At 44.5% G+C, this 14894-nt stretch overlaps 1 protein-coding gene across 1 annotated transcript; it reads left to right on the plus strand.

Moving 5' to 3' along the window:
- Positions 1 to 9660: 9660 nt before the first annotated feature.
- Positions 9661 to 14105, plus strand: LOC125510519 (Phototropic-responsive NPH3 family protein). The gene is made up of 4 exons (XM_048675733.2): positions 9661 to 10233; positions 11341 to 11410; positions 11920 to 13107; positions 13228 to 14105. The coding sequence occupies exons 1-4, from the start codon at positions 10160 to 10162 to the stop codon at positions 13795 to 13797; spliced, it is 1902 nt and encodes a 633-aa protein (XP_048531690.2). The 5' UTR covers positions 9661 to 10159; the 3' UTR covers positions 13798 to 14105.
- Positions 14106 to 14894: the final 789 nt, after the last annotated feature.

The following is a 14894-nucleotide window of genomic DNA, read 5'->3' on the forward strand; positions in this document are numbered from 1 at the left end:
CTTCGGTACATCAAAATGCATAAACTCATAATGTAACTGTCATCGTAACCTTAAGCGTGCGGACCCTACGGGTTCGAGAACAATGTAGACATGACCGAGACACGTCTCCGGTCAATAACCAATAGCGGGACCTGGATGCCCATATTGGCTCCTACATATTCTACGAAGATCTTTATCGGTCAGACCGCATAACAACATACGTTGTTCCCTTTGTCATCGGTATGTTACTTGCCCGAGATTCGATCGTCGGTATCCAATACCTAGTTCAATCTCGTTACCGGCAAGTCTCTTTACTCGTTCCGTAATACATCATCTCACAACTAACATATTAGTTGTAATGCTTGCAAGGATTATGTGATGTGTATTACCGAGAGGGCCCAGAGATACCTCTCCGACAATCGGAGTGACAAATCCTAATCTCGAAATACGCCAACCCAACATCTACCTTTGGAGACACCTGTAATGCTCCTTTATAATCACCCAGTTACGTTGTGACGTTTGGTAGCACCCAAAGTGTTCCTCCGGTAAACGGGAGTTGCATAATCTCATAGTCATAGGAACATGTATAAGTCATGAAGAAAGCAATAGCAACATACTAAACGATCGGGTGCTAAGCTAATGGAATGGGTCATGTCAATCAGATCATTCAACTAATGATATGACCTCGTTAATCAAATAACAACTTATTGTTCATGGTTAGGAAACATAACCATCTTTGATTAACGAGCTAGTCAAGTAGAGGCATATTAGTGACACTTTGTTTGTCTATGTATTCACACATGTATTATGTTTCCGGTTAATACAATTCTAGCATGAATAATAAACATTTATCATGATTATAAGGAAATAAATAATAACTTTATTATTGCCTCTAGGGCATATTTCCTTCAAATGCATGATCCCGTGATCAACCACTTGATCACATTGAGCTCATTATGATGATGCATTACCGAGTGGGCCCAGAGATACCTCTCCGTCATACGGAGTGACAAATCCCAGTCTCGATTCGTGCCAACCCAACAGACACTTTCGGAGATACCTGTAATGTACCTTTATAGTCACCTAGTTACGTTGTGACGTTTGGCACACCCAAGGCACTCCTACGGCATCCGGGAGTTGCACAATCTCATGGTCTAAGGAAATGATACTTGACATCCAGAAAAAGCTACAGTAAACGAACGACACGATCTTTGTGCTATGCTTAGGTTTGGGTCTTGTCCATCACATCATTCTCCTAATGATGTGATCCCGTTATCAATGACATCCCCATGTCCATAGTCAGGAAACCATGACTATCTGTTGATCAACGAGCTAGTCAACTAGAGGCTCACTAGGGACACATTGTGGTCTATGTATTCACACATGTATTACGATTTCCGGATAATACAATTATAGCATGAATAATAGACAATTATCATGAACAAGGAAATATAATAATCATTTTATTATTGCCTCTAGGGCATATTTCCAACATGGGATGCATTCGAGGCCAAGTTTGGGGTCTCGGATGCTGGCACTGAGCTGTACATCATGGAGCAATTCTATGATTACAGGATGACTGAAGAGCGCTCCGTGGTTGAGCAAGCTCATGAGATACAGTCATTTGCTAGAGAACTTGAGCACTTCAGTTGTATGCTACCGGACAAGTTTGTTGCCGGAGGTATCATCACTAAGCTTCCTCCTTCATGGAGGAACTTTGCTACCTTGCTGAAGCATAAGAGGCAGGAGTTTTCCGTCCCGGATCTCATTGGCACTCTTGATGTGGAAGAAAAGGCGAGAGCAAAGGACACACGTGCTCGAGGTATTGAGGGAGGATATAGTGCCAATGTGGTACAGAAGCAGAACTTCCAGCCCCACAAGTTCAAGAACAAGGGCAAGTTTGATGGAAAAGCAAAGTTTGATGGGAAGAACAAGGCTGTGCAACACACGAACTTCAAGAAGAAGAATGGCAAGAAGAAAGGTGCTTGTCATGTGTGTGGGGATCCTGATCATTGGGCTCCTAGTTGCCCTAATCGCTATGACAAGCGTCATCCTAGGAAAGGCGGCAAGACCGCTAATGTTGTCATTGGAGACACTGACATGAAGGATGCTGGGTATGGTATATTTCCCACTATTCTTTCAGTATGTCATTCTCCTGACTGGTTGATTGACACGGGTGCTAATGTGCATGTATGCGGTGATATTTCCATGTTTTCGTCTTATCAGACCACAGGGACTTCAACCGTGCTGATGGGCAACGGTTCAAGTGCTTCTATTCGTGGTGTTGGCACGGTCGATCTGAAGTTTACTTCGGGGAAGATCGTCCGGCTGAAGAACGTGAATTATGTCCCCTCCGTCAATAAAAATCTTGTTAGCGGATCTCTTCTGTGTAGAGATGGCTACAAGCTTGTCTTTGAGTCGAATAAATTTGTAATATCCAAGTATGGAACCTTTGTTGGTAAAGGCTATGAGTCAGAAGGCTTGTTTCGTTTATCCTTATCAGACGTTTGCAATAAAGTTGTTAATCATATTTGCAACAATAGTGAATCCAATGTGTGGCATTCACGTCTTTGTCATGTTAACTTTGGTTGCATGTCGCGACTAGCGAAGTTGAACTTAATCCCTAGTTTCACCACCGTCAAGGGATCTAAGTGTCAAGTGTGTGTGCAAGCTAAGCAACCTCATAAGTCTCACACGACTGCGGAAATAAGAAATCTTGCACCACTAGAGCTCATACATTCAGATCTATGTGAAATGAATGGTGTGTTGACAAAAGGTGGAAAGAAATATTTCATGACGTTAATTGATGACTCCACTAGATACTGCCGTGTGTATCTTCTGAAATCTAAGGATGAGGCTTTGAACTTTTTCAAGATCTATAAAGCTGAAGTGGAAAACCAACTTGATCGAAAAATCAAGAGGCTTAGGTCCGACCGTGGTGGAGAGTATTTTTCCAAAGAGTTTGATGCTTTTTGTGCGGAACATGGTATAATCCATGAGAGGACTCCTCCCTACTCACCTCAGTCAAATGGGGTGGCCGAAAGAAAGAATCGTACTCTAACTGATTTGGTTAACGCCATGTTAGATACATCGGGTCTCTCCAAGGCATGGTGGGGGAGGCGATATTGACAGCATGTCATGTCCTGAACCGAGTCCCCACAAAGAACAAAGATATAACTCCATTCGAGGAATGGGAGAAGAAAAGGTTAAAACTCTCTTATCTGTGAACATGGGGTTGTTTGGCGAAAGTCAATGGTCCAATTTCAAAGAAGCGGAAGCTTGGACCAAAGACTGTGGATTGTGTTTTCCTGGGATATGCTTTTCATAGCATTGGCTTAGATTCTTGGTTGTAAAATCTGAGGTACCTGACATGCATGTCGGTACGATCATGGAGTCGAATGATGCGACTTTCTTTGAAGATATCTTTCCCATGAAGGATATGGCTACCTCATCTAATCAGGAGATGCCTAGTTCATCGAATCAGGAACCAGTCACAATTACCAAACCTGCCATTTCGATAGAAGACTTTGAAAGTCCTGTGGAGGAGAACAATGAAGTTCCTACTAGGAGCAAGAGACAAAGGATTGCAAAGTCCTTTGGTGATGATTTTCTTGTGTATCTCATAGATGACACTCCCAGTTCTATTTCAGAGGCCTATGCATCTGAAGATGCTGACTACTGGAAGGAAGCGGTTCGTAGCGAGATGGATTCCATCTTGGCGAATGAAACCTGGGAGATAACTAATCGTCCTTATGGGTGCAAACCTATAGGATGCAAATGGGTATTCAAGAAGAAGCTTAGGCCTGATGGTACTATTGAGAAGTATAAGGCTCGGCTCGTGGCTAAGGGTTATACCCAAAAGGAAGGTGAAGACTTCTTTGATACTTACTCACCTGTGGCTCGACTGACCACTATTCAAGTTCTACTTTCACTAGTTGCCTCGCATGGTCTTCTCGTTCATCAAATGGATGTTAAGACTGCTTTCCTAAATGGAGAGTTGGACGAGGAAATTTATATGGAACAACCAGATGGGTTTGTACTAGATGGTCAGGAAGGGAAAGTGTGCAAGTTGCTGAAGTCTTTGTATGGACTTAAGCAAGCACCCAAAAAGTGGCATGAGAAGTTTGAAAGAACTTTAACAGCTGCAGGCTTTGTTGTGAACGAAGCTGACAAATGTGTGTACTATCGCCATGGTGGGGGCGAGGGAGTTATCCTGTGCTTGTATGTTGATGACATACTGATTTTCGGAACAAATCTGAATGTTATTAAGGAGGTCAAGGATTTCATATCTCGTTGTTTTGAGATGAAGGATTTAGGAGTGGCTGATGTCATTCTGAACATCAAGTTGTTGAGAGACGATGATGGTGGGATTACATTGCTTCAATCTCACTATGTGGAAAAGATCTTGAGTCGCTTTGGCTATAGTGACTGCAAGCCCTCTCCAACACATATGATGCGAGTGTGTTACTTCGAAAGAATCGAAGAATTGCTAGAGATCAATTGAAATATTCTTAGATTATTGGCTCGCTTATGTACTTAGCAAGTGCTACAAGACCTGACATCTCTTTTGCTGTTAGCAAACTGAGTCGGTTTGTCTCAAAACCAGGAGATGTGCATTGGAAAGCTCTAGAGAGAGTTTTGCGTTATTTGAAAGGCACTGCAAATTATGGAATTCACTATACCGGGCACCCAAAGGTGCTTGAAGGGTATAGTGACTCAAACTGGATCTCAGATGCTGATGAGATAAAGGCCACGAGCGGTTATGTATTCACTCATGGAGGTGGCGCTGTTTCTTGGAAGTCTTGCAAGCAGACCATCTTAACGAGGTCAACAATGGAAGCAGAACTCACAGCACTAGATACAGCTACGGTTGAAGCAGATTGGCTTCGCTGGCTCTTGAATGACTTGCCGGTTGTTGAGAAACCTGTACCGGGTGTCCTTATGAGCTGCGACAATCAAACTGTGATCACGAAAGTGAGCAGCTCAAAGGATAACATGAAGTCATCAAGACACGTTCAGAGAAGGTTAAAGTCTGTCGGGAAAATGAAAAACTCCGAAGTTATTGCGTTGGATTATATCCAAACGTCTAAAAATCTGGCAGATCCTTTTACCAAGGGTCTATCACGTAATGTGATAGATAATGCATCGAGGGAGATGGGTATGAGACCCACAATATGAGTTGTTCACAGTGGTAACCTATTCTTTGTGATCGGAGATCCCGTAAATTAGATGTGGAAGACAAGCTGTTGGTCAACTGAGAGGAGAGTATCCTTACTATTCATAATACCACTCCATGAAGATGCAATACTCTCCTAATCTGCATGGCAGGTTGATGTATATCTTAATGTGTTCTAAGTGGCTTATTTAAGCAGAGATGTTATCCTGCAGAACATCTTTTGAAGAACACACCTATATGAGTCTGATTGTCAAACGTCGCAATCTATGAGAGTAGGGTTCTCTCTAGTGAACTCATGAAAGGTCACGGAGTATGACGCATAAGCTCCACCCGCGGGGAAGATCCACGGTAGCCACGTATCGGTCAAGGCTTTATGTGAAGCTAGATTCGCAGAAAACTTGCAGTTCAAGGCCCAGTCCACTGTTCAAGTTGCTTACTAATGTAGCATAGAGTTTTAGGTGGAAGTTCAACTTAATAGTCTCCACTGCAGTACCGGTATATAAAATAGTGTTTTGGAATCAAAGGCAAATTTCTGTGTGCCTCTGGGATCTGGTGGGGGATTGCTGGAATTTAGTCTATTTTGCTATTTTGGGTAGCCCAATAACTATTTTAGAAATTCCTAATAAATCCTAAAGGCCCACTTAGCCCATTTGTGTAAGGCAATGAATACTACTAAAGTTTAGTCCCACATTGCTAGTCTAGTGGGAGTTTGACCTCCTTATAACGGAGGTTCTTTCCCCACTTGTACGACCATGAGAACAAGAGGGATATCCACGCGCGCTCCTCCTCCGCCGGCTGCCTCGCCACGCCTCATCACGACGCGTCGCGGGTTGCGGGAATGAGCCGATATCTAAATTTTTGCCACGCACGACGGGTATACGGAAGGTCACGTGGGAGTTGAAACGTTTTTTGTAGTGGACACTAAATTCGAACGAAGCGCCTCTTCGGCCGCTGCGTGTTCGCTTCGTCTCCCTTCATTGCTTCACCTCCTGCCGCAGCCTCTTCGCGTCCTTCTCCTGTGCCTATATAAGAGAGGTCGCTCCTCTCCAGAGAGACACAACAGAAGCTCCTCTTCCTCTCGCCACAAAGTTCCGACCACTGCGCTGCTGCTACGTTCTTCCCCATCCCGTCTTGCGGCGTGCACCGCAGGTCGGGACAGTAGGCCTCCGAGACCGCACCTTTTGAGTCATGTACAGGAGAAGGGTGATAAGGTTTTTGCGGAGCGCTCAGCGCGACTACTGGTTGCTTCATCACGGACGATCCGGTCGCCGACGACTACTTCCCCGACGACGACTTCTTCCCCGACGTCCACGACCTCCTCGACGACATGGCAGGCGAGGACACCGACCCCAAGTCCAGCGCTTCTGCTGCTGCTGTCCCGTACGTGTTCTTGTCTTTCCTGTTAAAGGTTCTGCCACAGTTCCTTGTTCTAGTCCTTGTCCTACACATGATAGGTTCTACTTCATATATGCTACTTGCTATACTGTCTGCTTTAGATATGATAGGATACAGTTCATATATGCAGAAGCTATTTACCTTCTCTCTGTCAGAACGCATGACTTGTTTTATCTCTACTATATTAGTCATACTTTATCTAGTATTTCTGTTAATAAAATCATTTGGTAAATTACTCATATTTCCAACACCTCCCACTGAAAGCGCATCACCGAAAATCCTGAAATAAATCCAGGAATAATGCGAGCACCAGAATTTGAACCCTGGTGGGTTGTGGATACCACTGTCCACCTAACCAACTCAACCCTGGTGCGTCGTATCTCCTTGCATGGCACAGGATGGGCTTCACTAATCAGGCCCTCTTTGATTTGCAGGATTTTAGAACGTAAGCATAGGAAAAATACAGGATTTAAGTGTCACGTCCACTTGAATCTTATAGAATTAGTATAGAGTGTTTGATGCCACAGGAAAAACAAAGGAATTATGAAAAGAGGTTGAAGTGGATGCATGATTTTCAATGAACTGCAACACACTTGATTCCAAAAGAAAAAATCTTGTGAATCAAACGACCAACATAGAAAAAAACCCTAAGGATTCTAACCCTTTGAAAATCCTATGAAATCCCTTTAAACCCTCACTATGTACCTCCAATACAAAGAAGAAGAAGAAGAAGAAGAAGAAGAAGAAGAAGAAGAAGAAGAAGAAGAAGAAGAAGACATCTTAAACCTCTTTACTTTGTTGTTTATGATGGTATTGTGTTTACCATCCAATATATGAAGTGTTTCCAACTACTGGTGTGATGAAATTTGATTTATGCAATCAAACAACATAGTGCTAAATGTGTTGTGTGTATCATATGATGAGAGGACGGGGTTATCTGGAAATCCAATTTGGCTCCGAGGAGCATGTGCTCCTACGTGTGAAAAATAATTTTTGAAATGTCAAAAAAATTCCAACAAATTATTTATGCTACCTGCAAAGGCAAAAAAATAAACATTTTGACTTGTGCAAAAAAAATGAACGCCAAATGTTACACTATTTTTTTTCACCGACAAAACACTACTGATCCATTTCGCATGAAAATTTTCAAGCATGCTTGCGACACTAACACAATCATTCACAAAAAAATTCAGAATTTTTTAAAACATTTTCCCACATTTTTTGAGGTACTGTTCACCCCGGAGCAAATGTTCCCGGGAGCCAAAAAACCTGTAAAATTGCTCTCAGCTCCCATTAGATCACTACTACTTTAGTGATTTAAAATATCTTGTATTACCTCCGTCCTGGTTTATTGGTCCCCTTAGTATTTTTGTGTCAGACTAAGAAAATGATAATGCATGTCATTAAAAATTATATCATTGGGTTCGTATTTGAACATAGTTTTTACTGGCATTATTATTTTTTTGACGCATTAACATTTTGTTATTTAAATATAAGGTGAAAATTTAGCACAAAATACGAAAGGACCAATAAATCAGGATGGAGGCGGTATTAATTTACAGAGGGAAGTGGTGATCTAAAACGTGTTATATTAATTTACACATAGGCCTAGTCCTGAAGTGAATTTTCTTGAACCGTGGTGCTTATGCGTGTCCAATGTTAGACCACGTTTGGACACTGCGTACAAATAATTGATTCACACATTGGGAATATCACAAGTGCAAAACCATAATAACCAGATTAAGGGGGTGTTTGGTTCCAGAGACTTTTTTGTGTTGGGACTAAAAGAAGTCCCTACCAAACCAAACAGTATGGGACTTTTTAAGAGTCTTTTTCAAAAAATCCTAAGAACTAGAAAAAGTCCTAATACTAAAGAACCAAACACTACCTAATATCCAACATCGACGAATCGAGCTAGTCCCAACGAGTTGACCTTCCTTCATAGTTCCTTGTGTGCATCCATCCGGGCGCGGCAAACAGCGGCGGCATCTGCACGTACAAGCAAGCACCACGCAGCTGCGACGCTAGCCCCCAAACAAGCCACCTGTTTATTTTACTCCTATCACATCAAGGTGGTTTGGGTTTCCTCCAGGCACGTACTACTGTACGTGCTAGTAGTACCGACTGCGTAAGGTTAAAGACATGCGCCACCGATCGAGAAGAGCATTTGCCGGTAGCCCAAGCTTCCAATTTTTTCTGAAAACAAAATAGTACTGTACTACTAGTAGTATGAGATATACGACGATTTGATTTGCGCCTCCAAAGATTCTTTCTTAGAAAAAGGATTTGCACGCGCAGCTACTACAAGTCTGCAACCCTAGAAGTAGAGGACACCCCTACGTACTAGATTTGAAAATGCTACGGACGTCCGGAAATATAGTCGGTATTGAGGTCAAGAGGACAAAGCGGTGGCTGAAATGCATGCATAAACAAACGTTGCCCGGCTGTACTCTCTCCTTCAGAGAATCTGTGTACACGCAGCCCAAGATTTCCAGAGCCTTTAATGCCCTCCTCATCAGTAAATAATAACTCCCGCGCCAACAACCCACGCAGCACACTGGCAGGCAGGAACCAACGCACACCCCCCGCTCCTCCCATACGCACCTTGCTTCTTCTTTTTTCCCTCAAAAAAAAAGAAAAGAAACACCTTCTTTTTCTGGAATAAATATACTAAGAAAACGCCTTCCCAACACATTACTACTCCTAGCCTTGGGATATTTGCGCCATTACTGTCACACAGGTATAGATTCCTACTCTAGTACTAATTTATTTCCCACTATTTGCGCCTCAATGGATGGGAACCAGCCGTGCGATTCCGCAGGCCGCAATATTTCCCTTGTTGACCAAATAATTGATTGACCTGCTGCCTTGTCGTCTGGCCGCTCCCTCCGTTTGACGCCTACTACCAATTGACCCGATTCCTTTTCTAATTTCTTTCTCCTTGCAACAAAACAAAACAATTGTCGAGTTGGCAATGAATTGCCGCCAGAAACAGAAAAGGATCTCTGCCGCTCTTTTACACCCAGTCATGGCGCTGTCCCCGTGACCACGAGCCCTAAAGAAGTAGAGAAAAACACACAGCGCCAACTGCTTCCCCTCTCCATCTCCACCTCCCCCCCTAATCAAACTCCCCGAGACCTTCTTAATAACCCACAAAAGCTGTTAAGCAGAGAGAGAGGGAGGGTGAAGACACAATAGAAACTGCCGTCTTCAAGCCTCCTCCCTGCCCCAACCCAACTACTCGCACTCCTGCTCTCTCTCCCAACCCCCATTGTGCGCCGGCGCCCACCATTAACTGCTTCGATTGAATCGGTGCTCCTCTTCCTGCAACCCCCGCTTGCGCTTGGTTTATTGGAGGAGGAGTGGTTGGATCAGCAGCAGGCCCGTCGCCAAAGGGGTCTCCACCTCCAACCATATCATGTATCGCTGACCCTGCCCTGCCCTGTCTTTCTTTCGCGGGGAGCTGGTTCCGGCGGCAGCGGGAGAGAGCGTGAGAGAAAGGGGCAGACCAGGCCATGGCCTGAGCTTCCGAGTGCTGGTTGAGGGTTCTTCTTCTGCGCCCGAGTCTTACTCGCGCAGCCTTCTTTGGGGGAGGCCGCGTCGACCAGGATGGCCGCGTCGGCGTCGGCGTCGGTGAAGCTGGGATCAAAGCCTGATGCCTTCAGAAGGCAGGGACAGGCGTGGTAAATTTCTCGCGTCATTACTCTCTTCTTCCCTGTTCGCCCTATGTTCTCCGCGTTAATTCAGCCTTGATTTCTGCGGTCTACTTGCTCGCTCTCCCTTGCCAGGATAGACAATTGGGCCTTGTTGTCTTGTTCCTGCCCTTCTTTTGCTGCTACCTGAAACCTCAAGAATTTAGGGGAGAAAATAGGACAAGAGTGGCTGGTTGGCGTTCTTGGGGGTTTCTGCTCAAATTGGTGCCAATTTGGTGGAGCTCTGTCTGGAGGTGCCATAATTCACAAGTCTTTAACTTGTTTGGCTGGACTGCACGGCTTCGCTCTACACCGCTCTCCCTGAGCTCTCTCTCGAGTTTTGTTTTCTTTGTATATATACAGGCCACTGCCACTGATTCCATGTTCACATGCGTATTTTCAATTGCAAAACGATGAGATTCGAATAGCAGACTTGGTTTACTTGCTCCTGCTTGCTTGTCATTTGTGATTGAGAGAGAAAATTCAGGGTTGAAAACATTACTTTCAAATGCTATGCTAGTTGCCAAGAAAATGTGTTCAAAACAAGGCGTTAGCTGGAATTTGAAATTTCGTTTTGTCACCGACACACTTGTTGATTAAGAATATTTCCCACGAAATAAGGAGAAGACTTGCGGTATTGCCTGCCTTGGTGCCCCATTGCACATGCTAGATACAGTTCCACCATTGAAGTATGGTGGGGTGTTATTCACTCATTGTACCCACTAATATGCACAGTTGATCGCAGTTGACCGCTTCTGCAATCAGTTTGTGGTGGCCGGTGGGGGTCGCCTGCAGTTTTTCATGGATCCACATCACATTGGTTGGCAGCGGGATGCCATCGTTCCTCATTTCATTTATACAAGACAATGCAGCCAACTTGTAATTATTTACTAGGGAGCAGGTTTGGATTTTGTTTTAAATGGACAGCCCAAGCTTCCCATGTTTCATGAAATCAACCACCTTTAGCACCACTGTTTGTGACGTCGAAGGGACCATTACCGTGGATATATATGTTTCAAATTTGCTCTGTGAAGTTTCGTATTTAAATATGTCTGATATAATGATCTTGACTTTTTCTTCTGCTTTTGAACCTTCTAGGTTCTGCACAACAGGACTGCCAAGTGATGTTACTGTGGAAGTTGGGGATATGTCTTTCCACCTTCATAAGGTAATATGCATTTCCTGTGATTGTCCGTAAACAATTTCGCCCTCTATGGCACTAGAAACAGCTACTGTATTACTATTACTTGTTACTAGAATGCCCTAGAAGAAAGTTATTTAAACTGTTTGGTATTAAAAAAGAATGTAGTCTAAAACATCAAGGTGGACTAACAAACTTTTTTTTGAGAGATAAGACTAACAAACTTTAGTCTGTCGTAACAAGCAAACAGTGTCCATTCTAAGTTGGCAAGGAACTACCTGTGGATTTATAGGAAAATATACATTGTCCTTATTAAGAAGGATGAGCAACTTGTACTTGTATTGGAAGGATTTCACTCATTTTTGGAGAATTAATTTGTGGCAACATTTCATCTTTAAAAATAATACACATGCCATTTGTTTACTTTCTCCTGTGGTCATTCATGCATCTTTACAGATTTTTCTTACCTTGTACTTGTAGACCTTCACTACATGCTGGCTGTTCTTTTACCATAATGCTGGTCATCGTCTTTGCAGTTCCCTTTACTTTCCAAAAGTGCCGTTCTTGAACAATTGATAGAGGAGAGTTCAGATCAAGAAGAGTGCATCATCAAACTAAGTGATATCCCAGGGGGTGCAAAATCATTTGAAATGCTGGCAAGATTCTGCTATGGAGTGAAAATAGAACTTTCTTCTTCAAATGTTGTCCACCTGCGTTGCGCCTCTGAGCATCTCCAGATGACTGAAGAAATATCTGATGACAACCTGATTGCACAGACAGAAATGTTTCTTAACCAAGTGGTGCTTCGTAACTGGAAAGATTCTTTAAAGGCCCTCGAAACATGTGATGACCTTCTCCCTCATGCTGAAGATCTTCAAATTGTGAAGAGATGCATCGAGTCATTAGCATCGAAAGCAACTACCGACCCAAACCTGTTTGGCTGGCCGATAAGGGAACATGGCCTCATGCAAAGCCCTGGTGGCAGTGTGCTGTGGAATGGGATCAGCACCGGTGCCAGGCCCAGAAACTTCAGTTCGGACTGGTGGTATGACGATGTTTCATCATTGAGTTTTCCCATGTACAAGAGGTTGCTATCTGGTATGGAGTTTCGACGCATTCGGCCTGAGATCATCGCTGGTTCTTTGGCATATTATGCGCGGAAGTATATTCCAGGACTCAGTAGGCGCAATAGCATGGGAACAATGCCCCTGGCCGGTACTCTTTCTGATGTAGAACAGAGGAACTTGCTTGAGGAGATCGACAGACTATTGCCTGTTCAGAAGGGTTTGGTGCCTACAAAACTCTTGCTCGGGCTGCTTAAAACATCCATGATTCTGAAAGCCAGCTCCACCTGCATCGCCAACTTGGAGAAACGCGTCGGCATGCAGCTTGACCAGGCCAGTCTGGAAGATCTACTGCTGCCAAACTACTCTTACACCATGGAAACACTGTACAATGTGGAGTGCGTGCACAGGATTCTTGAGCACTTTCTGGCAATGGACCAAGCCAACGGCGGTTGCTCCCCGTGCATCGATGACATGATGGCGTCCCCTTCTATGATACCAATCACTGCTGTTGCCAAGTTACTGGATGGCTATCTTGCAGAGGTTGCACCGGATGTCAATCTGAAACCTCCGAAATTCCAAGCCCTGGCATCTGCTTTGCCCGAGTATGCCCGGCCGCTAGATGACGGCCTCTACCGTGCCATCGATGTGTACTTGAAGGTAGATCTTCTATCCTACTTCCTTTTTTTAAAGTTGTTAATCTTTGTTTGTCTTGAGAAATCGGACGCTCACTTGTATCTGCATCTGCATGACATCATTTTGGTTTTGTGTTGCTCACAGGCACATTCCTGGCTATCAGAAGCGGAACGGGAGCAGCTATGCCGGCTGATGGACTGCCAGAAGCTGTCCCTGGAGGCGTGCACCCACGCGGCGCAGAACGAGAGGCTGCCGCTGCGCGTGGTCGTGCAAGTCCTCTTCTTCGAGCAGCTGCAGCTGAGGACGTCGATCGCGGGGTGCCTGCTGGTGTCGGACAACCTGGAAGGGTCGTCCAGGCCGCTGCGGAGCGGCTGCGTGGCGATGTCCGGCGAGGCCGGGGGGTGGTCGGCGGCCGTGAGGGAGAACCAGGTGCTGAAGGTGGGCATGGACAACATGCGGATGCGGCTGGCGGAGCTGGAGAAGGAGTGCTCGGACATGCGGCAGGAGATCGAGAAGCTGGGGCGCGGCGGTGGCAAGAACGGGGGAGGGTGGGCGTCCCATGTCCCGAGGCGGTTCAGCCTGAAGATGAAGCCGCAGATGTGCAGCACGCAGGAGGGGTCGGTGAGCGAACAGCAGAAGAGCATGAGCGCCAAGCTCGACAAGCTGCAGGCCAAGCTGTCCAAGCAGAAGCGCCAGCTCTCCGCCGACGCCTGAATGAAACACCAAACTCCCTACTAGTTACTCCCGTAATTTTAATTAACTTGGTGTGAGCTGTGTTATAGTTTCCGTAGTCGTCGTTTATAGGTTTAAATGTGCCAAGTGCAAGTGTTTTGAGTCCCTTTGTGTGAACATTTTCTGGTGTTTTTGGGTGTGTTGGTTAGCGGGAATGGAAATGTGTAGCAAAGTTTGATGTTCTGTGTTTACTGAAGTAGTGCAAGTGGTGGTCAGTTCATAGTTGCGAGTAATCAAATAATAGTGAGTACTATCTATGCACATAATATTTTTGGTTATTTGGACTTGTAGATCATTTTCTCTTTGGTTTGATTGTTCAAACAAAATGTTCAGACACGCAACGCGAGGTCAGTATCATTGGCACGACTGATGATTTGTGTGGACCGAGGAAGTTAAGGACGCTGCAGGGAGTCCAGTTGATTCCTTTGACCTCTGAAGCTAAGCATCCTTGTCTGCTCTGCGAAGGCCAGAGTCTGACCAGAGATCGCCATCTCAGGTCAATGCAAAGAACCTGTGATGCTTCAAGCAAGAGAATTGCTGACCAAATCAAACAGCTTCTGTGGCCAGCACGGAGCCATTGAGCTGGCAATGCAGATTTGATGTATCTTTTCCACATCATAAATCTCGAGGTTTCTGATTTCTCTAGAAACCAGAGGGAAATCTCTTTGTATACTTTCGTTCTTTCTTACTGCTGGCACAAAGCATGCTCAGCAGACTGTGTGATATGGACACAGAGAGATGATCAAGATGGGAGTAGTTCATGACATTTTTATTCTGTTCATCCTTGGAGTTGTAGTACATTACTTGAAGCAGTTTGAGTTCCTTTTTCTCTTTCTTTTTCTTCGCGCCGCATGTCGTTTTTCCTGGGTGACAATGACATCAAAATGTTCTTACTCATGTTCCTCGTCTCCAGCCTGGTGACAACCTGAAGAAATATTTTGCTGCATTATGTTTTGCCCATCAACTGGCGGTACGTACTTGAAATTATATTTGTATAAATTTATTATTACAATTCTATGATTTTTGCCATGAAAGATACTCCCTCCGTTCCGATTTACTTGTCGTGGTTTTAGAACTAA

Source organism: Triticum urartu, chromosome 5A, assembly GCF_056163025.1.
Source record: "Triticum urartu cultivar PI428250 chromosome 5A, HENAU_Tu73, whole genome shotgun sequence".
In the NCBI taxonomy this organism is placed as follows: Eukaryota; Viridiplantae; Streptophyta; class Magnoliopsida; order Poales; family Poaceae; genus Triticum; species Triticum urartu.

Bases quoted from the DNA above. Each gene is read 5' to 3' on its own strand.
- LOC125510519 (XM_048675733.2), top strand. From the start codon at position 10,160: ATGGCCGCGTCGGCGTCGGCGTCGGTGAAGCTGGGATCAAAGCCTGAT. The intron at 10,234-11,340 runs GTAAATTTCTCG...TGAACCTTCTAG, and splicing joins AGAAGGCAGGGACAGGCGTG to GTTCTGCACAACAGGACTGC. The intron at 13,108-13,227 runs GTAGATCTTCTA...TGTTGCTCACAG, and splicing joins CCATCGATGTGTACTTGAAG to GCACATTCCTGGCTATCAGA.